Here is a 13533-nt window from a genome sequence, read left to right as displayed (position 1 = left end):
AGCTAAAGATATTGAGCAAACAAGGACAATAAAACGACCTGTCATGTATGCTGGAGCACAAGGAAAAAAGTGGAGACGTAATAGGGAAGGCATGTGAGATGACACTGACGTTTCTTTTGACAATCTATTCCCCACATGACATCCATGCCATACTCCTACAAGTTCAACCAAAACATCTGTCTATGGCCAGACAGCTCCGACTTGAGTGTGCTCTACTAATTCCTGAGTATGTCACTCCTCAAAAGATGTAACGTTCTGAATCCAGCCACCCTCCTGCCTGTGGATTCAGAAAAGGGGGAATTGGTGACCATATTGGCAAGTGAGGAAGGATACTTTGACATGACGCATGAACATGTCTGCATAGAACTGATGAGTCAGGAGACAGTTGGGTTTGCACACATTCATGAAAAACCTGTTCCTAATGCAGACTTTGAGTTTCTTTTTTGTAGATGGCCCCAGATACCACCAGGATGGACGATTCTACACTGGATATGCAGTAGTATCCTCACATGAGGTAATCCGAGCGGAACCACTCTCTCCTCACATGTCGGCGCAGGAGGCAGAGTTGAAGGCACTCACTGAGGCGTGTAGAGCCGCTGCAGGTAAAGTCGCTAATATTTTCACAGATTCGAAGCCCATTAAAAATGCAGAGCTGGTGAAACAATTGATGGAGGCATTGATGTTACCAGTCCAGGTTTGCATTGTCAAGGTAAAAGCACACACAAAGGTGACTCCGTGGAGGTAGAGGGCAATAGAAGGGTGAACGAGGCTGCTAAAATAGCACAAGGCGGCCTAGAGAGAGCAGTGGACGGTGGCGGGGAGTCAGCATATTCCAGCCACATTGGGTCTAGATGTCCTGAAATCCCTCCAGCAAAAGGCTGCCCAAACAGAGAAGGTACACCGGGGGAGACTGGGAGCTGAGCTGAACTCAAATGGAGTATGGGAGAATAAGGATAAAATGTGCCCACCAAAGTCCCTGTTCCCAATCATGGCGCAAGCAGCACATGGCCCCAATCACACCTCAAAAAGTCACATGTGTGCCATGGTAGATGCCTTCTGGATCGCTCCTGGCTTCAGTTGCGCAGCCGCGAAACTTGTACAATCATGCCTCATCTGTGCACAGCACAACCCAGGTAAAACAGTAAAAGTCCCTAAGAAAGCGACACCTAGGCCTCTCTACCCGTTTCAGAGACGGCAGATTGACGACATACAGCTACCAAGGTAGGAGTGTATGCAAATATCCTAGTATGTGTAGATCTCTTCTCTGGATGGCCAGAGGCCTACCCGGTGAAAACGGCTACAGCTCGAGCCACTGCAAAGAAACTGGTGATGGAACTAGTACCACGATTCGGTGTCCCTGAAACAATTGAATCAGACAGAGATCCAGATAGTGTGGAAGGAACTCACTGTCTACAACCTGGTGATTACGTATATGTCAAGAAACACTCCAGAAAGACCCTTGAACCCCGATATCAAGGACCTTACCAAGTACTCCTAACAACGCCTACTTCTGTTAAGTTGGAAGGACGACCAACCTGGATCCACGCATCGCATTGCAAACTAGCCACAGGAATTAACAAAGCATAAGAGTGCATAATGTTTTGGTTTGGTTTTGTTGCATTATCTGTAATAATGGTAGCTGCGTGGGACAATCTAAATTCTCCAATGTCCTTGAATAATAAGTTTATACAACATCATGAAAAAATACTAAATGATTGGTCAAATCATTTGCTGGATCTGCACACATTCACCAGTATCAGCCACTAGTATTCCGTTCCTTGTTATTCCTATGCCACCCGAGGAATTATTTGCCTGGACCAGTTGTTCTGATACACTTGCTAATAATGCCACAAATAATGTGAAGTTATGGAACACAACTGTTGGAATACCTATTGTGGGATGGGTAGGATACCCTTGGTGGCAGGGTAATCTTTCAGGAAGTAATACATACCTTCAATATCTGGCATATAAAGGGGGGGCTTGGGTACCCAGGAATAGAACTCGATTAACCTACCTGGGGCAAATTCCAATGTATGGCCTACAAGTTAGTTTTAATGTAACTTCCCACTCTACTGATGCCTTCAAACCAATACTGCTAGAAAGAAGGTTGCATAACACGTCCTGGGAGTATTCCAATTTATTTCCCCAGGGCAATAATGAAACTTGTTTTAATATTTCAGGTAATATACCTTGCAACGAGTCATCTGGATATGAGAAAGGAACTCCCACCTGTGGAAATCCCGATGTAGGGTATTGTAGCCCTTTAGGACAACTTCCAAATTGGTGTATGCTTCAGAATGTATCTGCGTTCATAGATTTAGTTCATAGACTGGTATTACAACATTCAGCCCTATGGGACCTACCTAGTGACATGTACTGGGTATGTGGAGACAATGCATATAAATGGTTGCCAGTAGGGGTAAAAGGTGCTTGTACCCTGGGTCGTTTGACTCCAGCTACCTTTGTTATTCCGAATGACCAGTTGAATACTCAGAGCATACCTAAACACACGTTGTACAAAAGAGCTGCTGACAATACACCTCGCCTCTCTGGGAGACCACATATAGTGCAGATGAGTGTGGCCAATAAAATTGTCAGCTCTATTTTTATTTATCCTATGATCACTCAAATGTGGGATAAATTAGTCAGGGCTACAGATTACTTAGATGACCAAATATGGGATATATTGGATATATTGAACACCACCGTTGCTGTCCAAAATCAGCTCATCATAGCCACTAATCAGCATACCATAGTATTAGATTATTTAACTGCAGCACAAGGAGGTATGTGTCAAGTCATCGGACCCGCTTGCTGTCATTATATAGATCCCAACAGCATTATAAAGTTAAGATCAAAAATAGAGGATGTTCAAAGACTTAGAGATCAGTACGATAAAGACAATGATCGTACTAAGGATAGTTGGTGGTCAGATACATTCTCCTTTCTTAATCCAGCTAATTGGTTTAAGGGTATTGGAGGCTGGATAACTGGGATTATACTAAGTCTATTACGTATTGTTGTTTGTATCTTCGTAATATATGTGCTATTGAAACTTGTTTTTTGGTGTATCTCTGTATGCAAGAAAAGATGTAGAAATAGATAAGGAAGTTTGACTGTAAACAACAAGAATTTAACTATTATTCCTTTGAGTCCTAGATTGACATCTCATTTCTGGCATGAAGGAGCGTACTCTTGCAATGATGGACGTGGCTTCAGTATCTGGGGGATGGAGAAGGTAGAAGACCTGTCTCCCTTGGGCAACCCGTCGGCCTGGGATAGTACCTGGTGAACGAGCCACTATCCGCTGTTGTTGCAGGATCCAGTGTTCCAGATTGTGGAAAATGAAGATGTCAAAGGGGGGAATGATAGGAACTGAAGGAGTTAAATTGAGTTCTGTCTATGTTGCATTCTCTTGTTTAAAACCTTATCTGTTCTTGAGGAGATGTCTCAGACATCTCCCTTGTGAACCAAGGTCAAATACCTCTGCTTTTTCGCCTAAATGACTTTCTTTGTCGAAAACAAGTTGTAAAATCATTTGTACTGCGCATGTCTGTAAAATGTTTAAATTCTTTACTATAAAAGACGGAAGCCTAACTGATAAGCCAGAGGCGTCTTGGCAGGCATCCCGAGTGGTATTATACAGCTGGTGTCTGTGTAGTTCTTCTCGACGGAGCTGATTTAATTAGAGACATATGATGCTTCACACCTAAGAACATCGGTCCTTCAGATGAAAGAGTAATCTGAGGGATCCCGACACTGCTCTGTTCTGTACACACGTGGCTCCGCTCCGTACACCTCGCACACACGCGGCTCCACTCCATACACCTTGTACACATGCGGCTTCGCTCCGTACACCTCGTACACACAGGGCTCCGCTCCGTACACCTCGTAGACACACGGCTCCGCTCCGTACACCTCGTACACATGCGGCTCCACTCCGTACACCTTGTACACATGCGGCTCCGCTCCGTACACCTCGTACACACAGGGCTCCGCTCCGTACACCTCGTAGACACACGGCTCCGCTCCGTACACCTCGTACACATGCGGCTCCACTCCGTACACCTTGTACACACGTGGCTCCGCTCCGTACACCTCGTACACATACGGCTCCGCTCCGTACATCTTGTACACACACGGCTCCGCTCCGTACACCTCGTACACACACGGCTCCGCTCCGTACACCTCGTACACACACGGCTCCGCTCCGTACACCTCGTACACATACGGCTCCGCTCCGTACACCTCGTACATATACGGCTCCGCTCCGTACACCTTGTACACACGTGGCTCGGCTGCGTACACCTCGTACACACGCGGCTCCGCTCCGTACATCTTGTGCACACACGGCTCTGCTCCATACACCTCGTACACACACGGCTCTGCTCCTTACACCTTGTACACACACGGCTCTGCTCCTTACACCTCGTACACACACGGCTCTGCTCCTTACACCTCGTAGACACACGGCTCTGCTCCATACACCTCGTACACATACGGCTCCGCTCCGTACATCTTGTACACACACGGCTCCGCTCCGTACACCTCGTACACACGCGGCTCCGCTCCGTACACCTCGTACACACACGGCTCTGCTCCTTACACCTCGTACACACACGGCTCCGCTCCGTACACCTCGTACACACACGGCTCTGCTACATCCACCCTGTAAACCCCTCCTGACCCCACACATAAAGTTCCCCTCATCCAGCACCATGACAACCAGCACAGCAGAGTCCTGCACACACTGAGGCCCCTGATCATGTGACCCCTGACTCCTCCCCTCCTGTGACCTCATCACAGGTCCTGTGTGCACAGAGCAGCTGTAGAAATCTCCGGCCTCGGGGGTCTCACCAGACTTCGCTCTTTTCTTGCAGGGGCCGCAGTGGATTTCATCCTGGATCCATAGAGCTGAATAGAGGAGCGATGTTCCTTCACTCTGGTGGTAAATGATGGTGACGTTTGTCCAACGTCCACGTTACCGAGTAAATCCCCCCAGGACTGCAGCCGGTAAAGACCCCGATATCCACAGGTGTCCCCTCTAATTGGGGGAAAGGGATAGAAAAGCCTCTTATCCCGAGGGGAAACCCTGTACATGGAGACATCGGCCTCAGATCTCTCCTGTCCTGTTCTTCCAGAAAAGCCTCAAACTTCTGTGTGTGACTCAGAGCTGAGATCTAACGTGAGAGAGGATTCCAGTGCGGGGAAGACGGGAAACCTTCATATAGACGGCCGGTGGGGATGGAGGCAGTGACCGACTCTGGCCACATCTGTCTCTAGAGCCGCAGTAGAAGATGAAGATGTCGTCCTCATCATGAAGGAGTTATTTCTCATGTTGTGTGTAATGAATATCTCCTGCAGTATTGCTAATGCCGATTCCAGTGTCGGTAATGAGACGAGAATTAGCGTTATGGAAGATGAGTCTATGAGGAACGTGTTCAGCTGCCGACTCCGAGGAGGAAACTGCTTGTTGTCTGTGGCCTAAATATATAGGTTTTATTAGTAGATGTCAGGGAAGAAAACTAAACCCTGTAAGATAATAAATCTCCTCATATGTTTCCCTTATTATCTCCAGTAATTGTATTATTACACAGGATTCTTATGATGTTACATCGGATCATCTTCTTCTCATTCAGGTCTCTACAATATCGGATCCTCTCAGTGAAGATCTTCTACAGAAGAGAATTTTCCTGATTTACCCATCAAGGATGGATATGGACAGAGACAAGATGGTGGAGAGGATGTTACACCTCACCCTAGAGATCCTCTTCCGTCTCACTGGAGAGGTGAGAGATTCTGATGACGTCACATTACATCATTCTTATCTATGGGAATAACAGGAGGACAGAACTGGAGAGGTGAGGACTCTGGAAATGTCTGTAGTGAGATTTATTACTGTGTCTCTCCATAACCAGGATTACACAGTGGTGAAGAAGACCTCTAGTGATCGCTGTCAGGACCCTGTGTCTGAGGGATGGAGAAGACCCCTGAGCCCAATCACGGGGCCTCCACCTCACCCCCTGATCCATGAGGACATCAATGACCAGAAGATCCTAGAACTCATCTACAAGATGATGGAGCTGCTGACTGGAGAGGTGACACTGCTGGGAATGCTGGGACATTATACAGTAACACTATGAAGGGATCGGGGGGATGACGATATCATTGTATGTGTCAGGTTCCTATAAGGTGTCAGGATGTCGCTGTCTATTTCTCCATGGAGGAGTGGGAGTATTTAGAAGGACACAGATATCTGTACAAGAACGTCATAATGGAGGTTCCCCAGCCCCTCACATCTCCAGGTAATAGACAGGACTAAATACACACGGCCTATAATTATCTGTATGTAGAGAATGAATTCAGTCCCTGTATGTGTTTCCTCCAGATCTATCCAGTAAGAGGACAACACCAGAGAGATGTCCCCGTCCTCTTCTTCCACAGGACTGTAAACAAGAAGATCCCAGTGCTCCTCAGGATCATCAGGTAGATGGAGAGAAGGTGTCAGGAGATCTCCCCTGTGATGTGTAGACGGCTGTGAAGGTCTTGTGCTCAGTCTTGTTTTATCCACCAGTATTCTGTGTTTTATACTTGTGTAATGAGAACGGTGGAGATGGCAGGATTAGAGCTGATCATAGATGGGACTTCTCCATCTGTCGGTGACTTTTACAATATTTGTTTCAGGGTGAAGATCTGACTCCTATTAATCCTACAGAGACATATGTGAGGGATGATGAGCGGTGTAAAGAGGAGATTCCCACATATGACTACCCAGGTGAGTAGGAACCACTGAATGCAGAGAAGTCACAGATTCCTCTCAGTCACCGGCTGTGGCTGCTTTATCGGTGGTGTAGTCCGGCCGTATTACCATGATCACCATTTTGCCTCTAGATCACAACATTCTCCTCCACCCAAAACTGTTCAATTGACTTGGTTACAGGAAAGATGTATATATTTGTACCGTGTTAGCCAGTAGATAGAAGAATATTTAGAATTGAGAGTCCTCAGTAGTTGATACCTTTTAATGGCTAACTGAAAAGGTGGTAACACATTGCAAGCTTTCGAGACTACTCAGGTCTCTTCATCAGGCTAGACTAATACAACATCTGAAAAATCACATATTTATACACAAAACAACACAGAAATAACGCAATAGATAAGACAAGTAACATTTAGCAGAATTGTCATTATGGGAGAGGTATAAACATAAATATTGGAACAGTTTATAGATTAGGAGTGTGAAGGTTTTATTGCCCTCTGATTGGGGTCTGGTTCTGTGTTGTGTGATGACCCCAGAAGTTCTGAAGAGCAAATTCCTTAATTGATGTAAAAAGACATAAATCCATGTGACACATTCATTCCTGCACTGAGTGTGTCAAACGTTGTCATAAATTTATACTCCCAGACCCTCCTGTCTCTCTGAGAGTTGAAGTTACCTTTTAATACAAGTAATTTAATGTCCATCGTGCTATGACCGAGGATATAAAAATGTTTTGCCACAGGTAGATCCCTTCTTTTTTCTCTTATTGTGTGGCGATGAGAAGTCTCCCTCACATGCAGACCCCAGTTGGACATTTAGTACAAATAATTAAGTACACCCCATTAGATGTAATGCAGGTGAGAGTACCTGGGATCTTGTAGTCCTGATGTGAGTTGGGGATCTTTATCTTGTCCGTGGTCATTATAAGTGGACAGGTTTTACATTTTTTCTGGTTGCAAGGAAAGGTTCCTGCAGCTGTTGGAGAGGACAGGGAGCTTCTGACAATGATGCTTCTTAGATTTGGGGGCTGCCTAAAACACAGCAGTGGGGGGTCTGGAAACATGGATTGTAATCGGGCATCTTTTTGCAGTAAAGGTTGTAATTTCCGTGCCGCTCCCCTTAGCACCTCCAGATTTGGGTTGTAGGTGACCACTAGAGGCACCCGGTTATTTTCTTCTCTAGCTTTGTAATGTGGCAGGTGATTCCTTGACATTCTGGTGGCTCTTGTAATTTGGTTTTCTATTGTTCTTGGATGGTAGCCCTGACTCAAAAAGGTCTTTCTGAGGCGACCAAGGTGTTTGTCTCAATCCATGGGGTTGGAACATGCGTTATATGTTATATATTGTTAACGTATGATATTCCGATCACACTCAGTAATGCAATACAATGAGTGCGTGGAAAACATTGGACTGCACTCTGATGACATAATGGAGAAGCGTTTGTTTTCCATCTTTGCCTCAGTGTTCTCTGATTTTCTCATCCTAGACAATCGGACCACACTGTGCTGACACTCGGGTCAGATCCTGATCCAAGTGTCAGCTGTACAGTATAATTGGCCGATTCTCTCAGATCAGAGGATACATATGGCCGTCTGCATTGGCCCTTAGAAATCCATGTAGCCGCACGCTCCGGTCCGAGTGCCGGGGGTAGTGCCGGGTGTTGTTTCTCGCATCACACACCCTAGTGTGACCCCGGCCTTAGAATGATTCATGTACTGAGCGTTTGCCGGGTGCTGTAGCCTAGTGTTTGTAACTAGGGTATGCTAATTATGCAAATTGTCTCTTCAGAGAGGAAGAGGACTAGAACTCTAGTGCCACCTATTGGAGGTAGCAATCCTAGAAGTCAAGGTTGACCCTTTAATGAGCCTTGTCAAATGACGTAGGATAAAAGCCAAGCCAGAATCTCAATTTGCAGACACTGTGTTTCGGGGTACTGCCCCTCATCAGTGCAAAGTGTGAGATCTGGTTTGGCTGTGAGAGAGGCGTCTGACCGATATCCAAGAAGTATCATTTCTCCTTGCGGAGAACTAGGGTATGTGCACACAGTTTTATTTCAGGGGGCAGAGCTGCTTCAGGAAAGTGTCTCCGGTCTTTTACCTGAAGGCGCCATGTTTTTTGTGCCACCGGTGTCTTTTCTCAATAGTTTCTATTATAGTTGCAGGTGACAGAATGTGCTACTTGTATTAATGGCCTCAGTTTCCAAGCACTGAAGCATTATTTAAATAATTTAAAAAACAGTGTTGGGACCCCTCTATTCTTGATAACCAGCCTTGCTGAAGCTGACAGCTGAGGGTTGCAGCCCCCAGTTGTGAGTTTTCCATACTGGTTATAGGAAATACAGGGGAATCCTCGCCAGTTTTTTCAGTCATTTACTTAGTTATAGCACAGGTGTCAGGTGAGGAATGCTCCTGCTGTCACTGTTCTTAGCAGCAGGTGTAGGTTGATGGGAGTAATAGTCCCAAAAGCCGCCACCTGCTGTCATCATTCTGACTTTAATATAACTCTCATCATTCTCCCCACCGGCAGAGCAGAGGAGAATGATGAGAGCACCTTCAGCACCCGCCACCGGGGAACAGCGATTAATGTAGCGCTTCTTCCCTGCCAGCCGTCCATGTAGTACTGATGCTGCACACAGGCGGCACACGGTTGTCACACTTGTGCCACGAATATTACACACATGGACATCTCCGGTACCGGAAATATCAGGACGTGTGAAACCGGCCTTATACACAGTTCTCTTTAAATGCCTAATATTTCTTCTTGAAACTCATCTGACAGAAAATATTGGAGCTTAGGATAGTATAGATTGTGAAGTCTCCGAGCCCCATACTCTAATTACACCAGAGAGGTTTCATCACTAGTTACTCATTTATTACTGATGGAGACTGTGGAGTTTGATCATTTCAGTAGTTCCTAATCAGGCCCCATTATTAATATCTGACGTGTGTCACTTTATGTGGTGGTAAGTTTGGAATTCTGCACAAAGGATAATAGAAAACAAATGGATCTTACAAATTATTTTCCAGCTTCGCACTATACCCTATATACGGTTGTACACTACTGTCTGGGCACATGGCAGTGTTCAGAAGGGAAGGAGCGCCATTTAGCTATTTGAATACAGATCTAGCTGGAATAGATTGCAGACACAATGTATTCGTGGTCAACTGGCAGATCAAAAGATGTCCACCATGAACATGCTTGGCGCTATCTTTTCTGCTTTCCATATCCCAAGGATTGCCTTGCTCATCGCCCTTTAACACAATTACATGGAATCTGGACTTACACTGGGACCCCTAGGCTTGGACCATGGTGTTACCTGCTATTCTGTGGTGTTAGATGGCAAGAAGAATAGTCAGGTAGCCAGGTCAGAACCAGAAGGACAGAATACAGAATCAGAAGACACAAGAGTAGTCAGTAAACGGGCCACGGTCACAGCAGGAAACAAATACACAAGTCACAAGCTGAGCACAGAGGACTGAACCAGAGGAGAACAGCACTGTATCTGGCAGATTCCGGCCATGTGCTTTGCGCTTTAGTAGGGTGTGGTACTTTCCAATTGGCTGAAGTAGGGAGCAGATTACTCCAGCTGGACAGCAGGAACAGATCCCAGATGAGATTGGACACACCATATGCAGAAGCCCTAATATAACTAAATGACAGAAAACCAGAACAGTCGAAATCACCATAAAGTGATTCCATGTTATTAATTAATTCACTGAGGGTTATAATCCTTAGGAGGAGTGAATATTTTGACTCCACAGCCACTTTCTGGAAATTAACACGCAGTGGATGTTGGAGAGTGAAAATTACACATTTGCCATTTTATTACCCAGCACATAGTGCCCAGATTGTGTTCCAGGAGACACACACCAAAAATTAAGTGGATTCTTCTCACTATAATATTGCTAAATACAGGGATCCTAAATGTTGTTTGCGCACACTGCAAGACTCCGAAGGGAGAGCGGATTTTGCTGGATTGGTTTATAGAAACCTTGTTGCTTTTCAGCAGCCTTTGAGCCACTAATAGTGTGGGAACCTCTGTTTTTCCACTGACAGATGATGGACCTGAGTGGGGACTTGTTTTTTGTGAGATGAGAATTGGTATTATTTTCACCTACATAACATTGATTGGTTTCGTTTTATTCTATATTTGGGAGGCAGAATGAACAAACAGTTGAACACCGCACACTACTGGCTCATCCAACAAGGTTTTCTATTAGACTGTGAACTGTCATTGTCTTGGTAAATAATTATAGTTTTTTACATAGCTTGCCATTTTTATGAACAGTTTAAGTAGAAATGTTCAAAAATATAAAACTCAGTATTTCATTAAAAATATTTTTTTTTTATCTTAGCAGATGACTGTACCAGGAGATCAGAGGGACAGCTGACATCTTCAATTTTTAAATCTGATGATCTTGAGATCCTACAAGATACAACTGAAGTGACTGCTATTACTCCAGATATACCATCATCCATTCACAGCAAAGATCTGTCATCTGATCCTATGAAACAGGTCCCATCTTCTGATTCATTACTGACTACTAAGGAAAATCAAAGTCACAAAAGAAGCAATAAAAAACAAACTTCTCCTAAAGCAAAGAAGTCATTTTCATGTTCAGAATGTGGGAAATGTTTTAGCAATAAATCAGATTGTGTTAAGCACCAGAGAACTCAGACAGGGGAGAAGCCCTTTTCATGTTCAGAATGTGGGAAATGTTTTGCACATAAATCACAATTTGTTACCCACCAAAGAACTCACACAGGGGAGAAGCCTTTTTCCTGTTCAGAATGTGGGAAATATTTTGCACAGAAATCAAATTTTGTTACCCACCAGAGAACTCACACAGGGGAGAAGCCTTTTTCATGTTCAGAATGTGGGAAATGTTTTAACAATAAATCACATTGTGTTAAGCACCAGAGAACTCACACAGGGGAGAAAATATTTTCATGTTCAGAATGTGGGAAATGTTTTGTACATAAATCACATTTTGTTATCCACCAAAGAACTCACACAGGAGAGAAGCCTTTTTCATGTTCAGAATGTGGGAAATGCTTTAACAATAAATCAAATTTTGTTAAGCACCAGAGAACTCACACAGGAGAGAAGCCTTTTTCATGTTCAGAATGTGGGAAATGTTTTAGCAAGAAATCAAATTGTGTTAAGCACCAGAGAACTCACACAGGGGAGAAACCTTTTGCATGTTCAGAATGTGGGAAATGTTTTAACAATAAATCAAATTGTGTTAAGCACCAGAGAACTCACACAGGGGAGAAGCCATTTTCATGTTCAGAATGTGGGAAATGTTTTAGCAAGAAATCAAATTGTGTTAAGCACCAGAGAACTCACACAGGGGAGAAGCCATTTATATGTTCAGAATGTGGGAAACATTTTAACCAGAAAGCGCTTCTTGAACGCCATCAGAGCAGTCACACAGAGGAGAAGCCATTTTATGTTCATAATGTTGAAGTAGTTTTAACCAAAATTGAATCTTCTTAAATGAGTTGTCTCTTGTCATTCCTTATATTTGTTGACAAAAGGATAAATCTAAACTTTATTTTCTCCTAATTTAAAACTATACCCATAATTCACCCTCTGAAGGTTAGTCAGAAAGTGACTAATAGAAAAAACATGTACCCCACGTCTCAGTATATAGGGTGAGGTGACATTTACACACTCTCCAAGCCTCTCATTTCAACGGTTTTCATCGTCCTCACCAAAGACGACTCATCAGGAGACTATTTAATATTGACCTATATTCAAGCGAGACTAAGCGAAAAAAAAAACAAAAAACTAAAATCATGCATCATGTTATTCGAAACAGTCAGAAAACTAGCCACATATTGGCAGATCCCAGACCTCAATCTATATACTTCGGAAGTTTATAAGCCACTCCAGTGTCAGGAATAGATAGTATGAATTTGAATTTACCAAATGGCTGCAATGAAACAATTTAAAAATGCAAAGGGGTGTGAATACTTTCCATACCCACTGTATCAGTAAAAATAACTCCTCTTTATTAGGTAAATTATAAAAGAATTGCACCATTTTCCGATACCCGTCGCGTCTCCATTTTTCATGATCTCGGGTTGGGTGAGGGCTTATTGTTTGCGCGGCGAGCTGACGTTATTAATGGATACCATTTTGGTGCAGATACGATCTTTTGGTCTTTCCTTTATTGCATTTTAGATCGGGCGATTCTGAATGCGGCTATAACAAATATGTGTATGTTTGTTTTTTTTATTTCATTTTGAAGGGGCGATATGAACTTTTATATTTTTTAAAATATTTTTTAAAACTTTTTTTTACTTTTGGCTTTTTTTATATTTTTAAAAACATTTTTTTTTTACTTTTGGCATTTTAAAGACATACAGCATTGTTTCTTAATTAACCAAGTTATCTGTATGTTGGCTTTAAATTTAAGTGTTGATTTCTAGTTGGTCAAGAAAACACTTTTGCTTGTGTAAGCCGGTAATATTGACTTTTATTGTGCGCTTATCCTTGATCACTAGTGATGTTTGCTGATATGCTATTTATGCATTGTGTTATGGAGCCAGTTTGTTGACTTCTAAAGCAAAGAGGGAAAAACTATGCAAATAGTTTAAATAATCAAGTAATGCTATAATAATCTCATCTCCATTCTTACCCTTTATGTAAATACTGAATGAGGGACACTTGTTAAGTCTAAAAGTAGGTTACATGCCTCTGTATAAAGAGACTGAGAGAGAGAAACAGCCAGAGAGATTCTGCCAAGACATCTATACATCCAAAGG

The 13533-nt window shown here is 43.6% G+C and overlaps 1 protein-coding gene across 1 annotated transcript; it reads left to right on the top strand.

Annotated features, from left to right (window-relative positions):
• Window positions 1-6172: 6172 nt before the first annotated feature.
• Window positions 6173-12263, top strand: LOC141082341 (uncharacterized). The gene is made up of 4 exons (XM_073566288.1): window positions 6173-6305; window positions 6389-6486; window positions 6685-6775; window positions 11118-12263. Exons 1-4 carry the CDS (start codon window positions 6173-6175, stop codon window positions 12257-12259), a joined length of 1464 nt encoding a protein of 487 aa, XP_073422389.1. The 3' UTR covers window positions 12260-12263.
• The last annotated feature ends 1270 nt before the right edge of the window (window positions 12264-13533 follow it).

This window comes from Dendrobates tinctorius, unplaced genomic scaffold, assembly GCF_039654945.1.
Source record: "Dendrobates tinctorius isolate UK_male_01 unplaced genomic scaffold, ASM3965494v1 ptg000017l, whole genome shotgun sequence".
Lineage (NCBI taxonomy): Eukaryota > Metazoa > Chordata > Amphibia > Anura > Dendrobatidae > Dendrobates > Dendrobates tinctorius.
This window is presented reverse-complemented; position numbering and strand designations above follow the sequence as displayed.

What these genes read in the sequence shown, in the direction of transcription:
- LOC141082341 (XM_073566288.1), top strand. Translation starts at nt 6,173, where the DNA reads ATGTGTCAGGTTCCTATAAGGTGTCAGGATGTCGCTGTCTATTTCTCC. An exon ending in GTGCTCCTCAGGATCATCAG is followed by an intron (nt 6,487 to 6,684) that starts GTAGATGGAGAG and finishes TATTTGTTTCAG; the next exon opens with GGTGAAGATCTGACTCCTAT. An exon ending in TCCCACATATGACTACCCAG is followed by an intron (nt 6,776 to 11,117) that starts GTGAGTAGGAAC and finishes TTATCTTAGCAG; the next exon opens with ATGACTGTACCAGGAGATCA.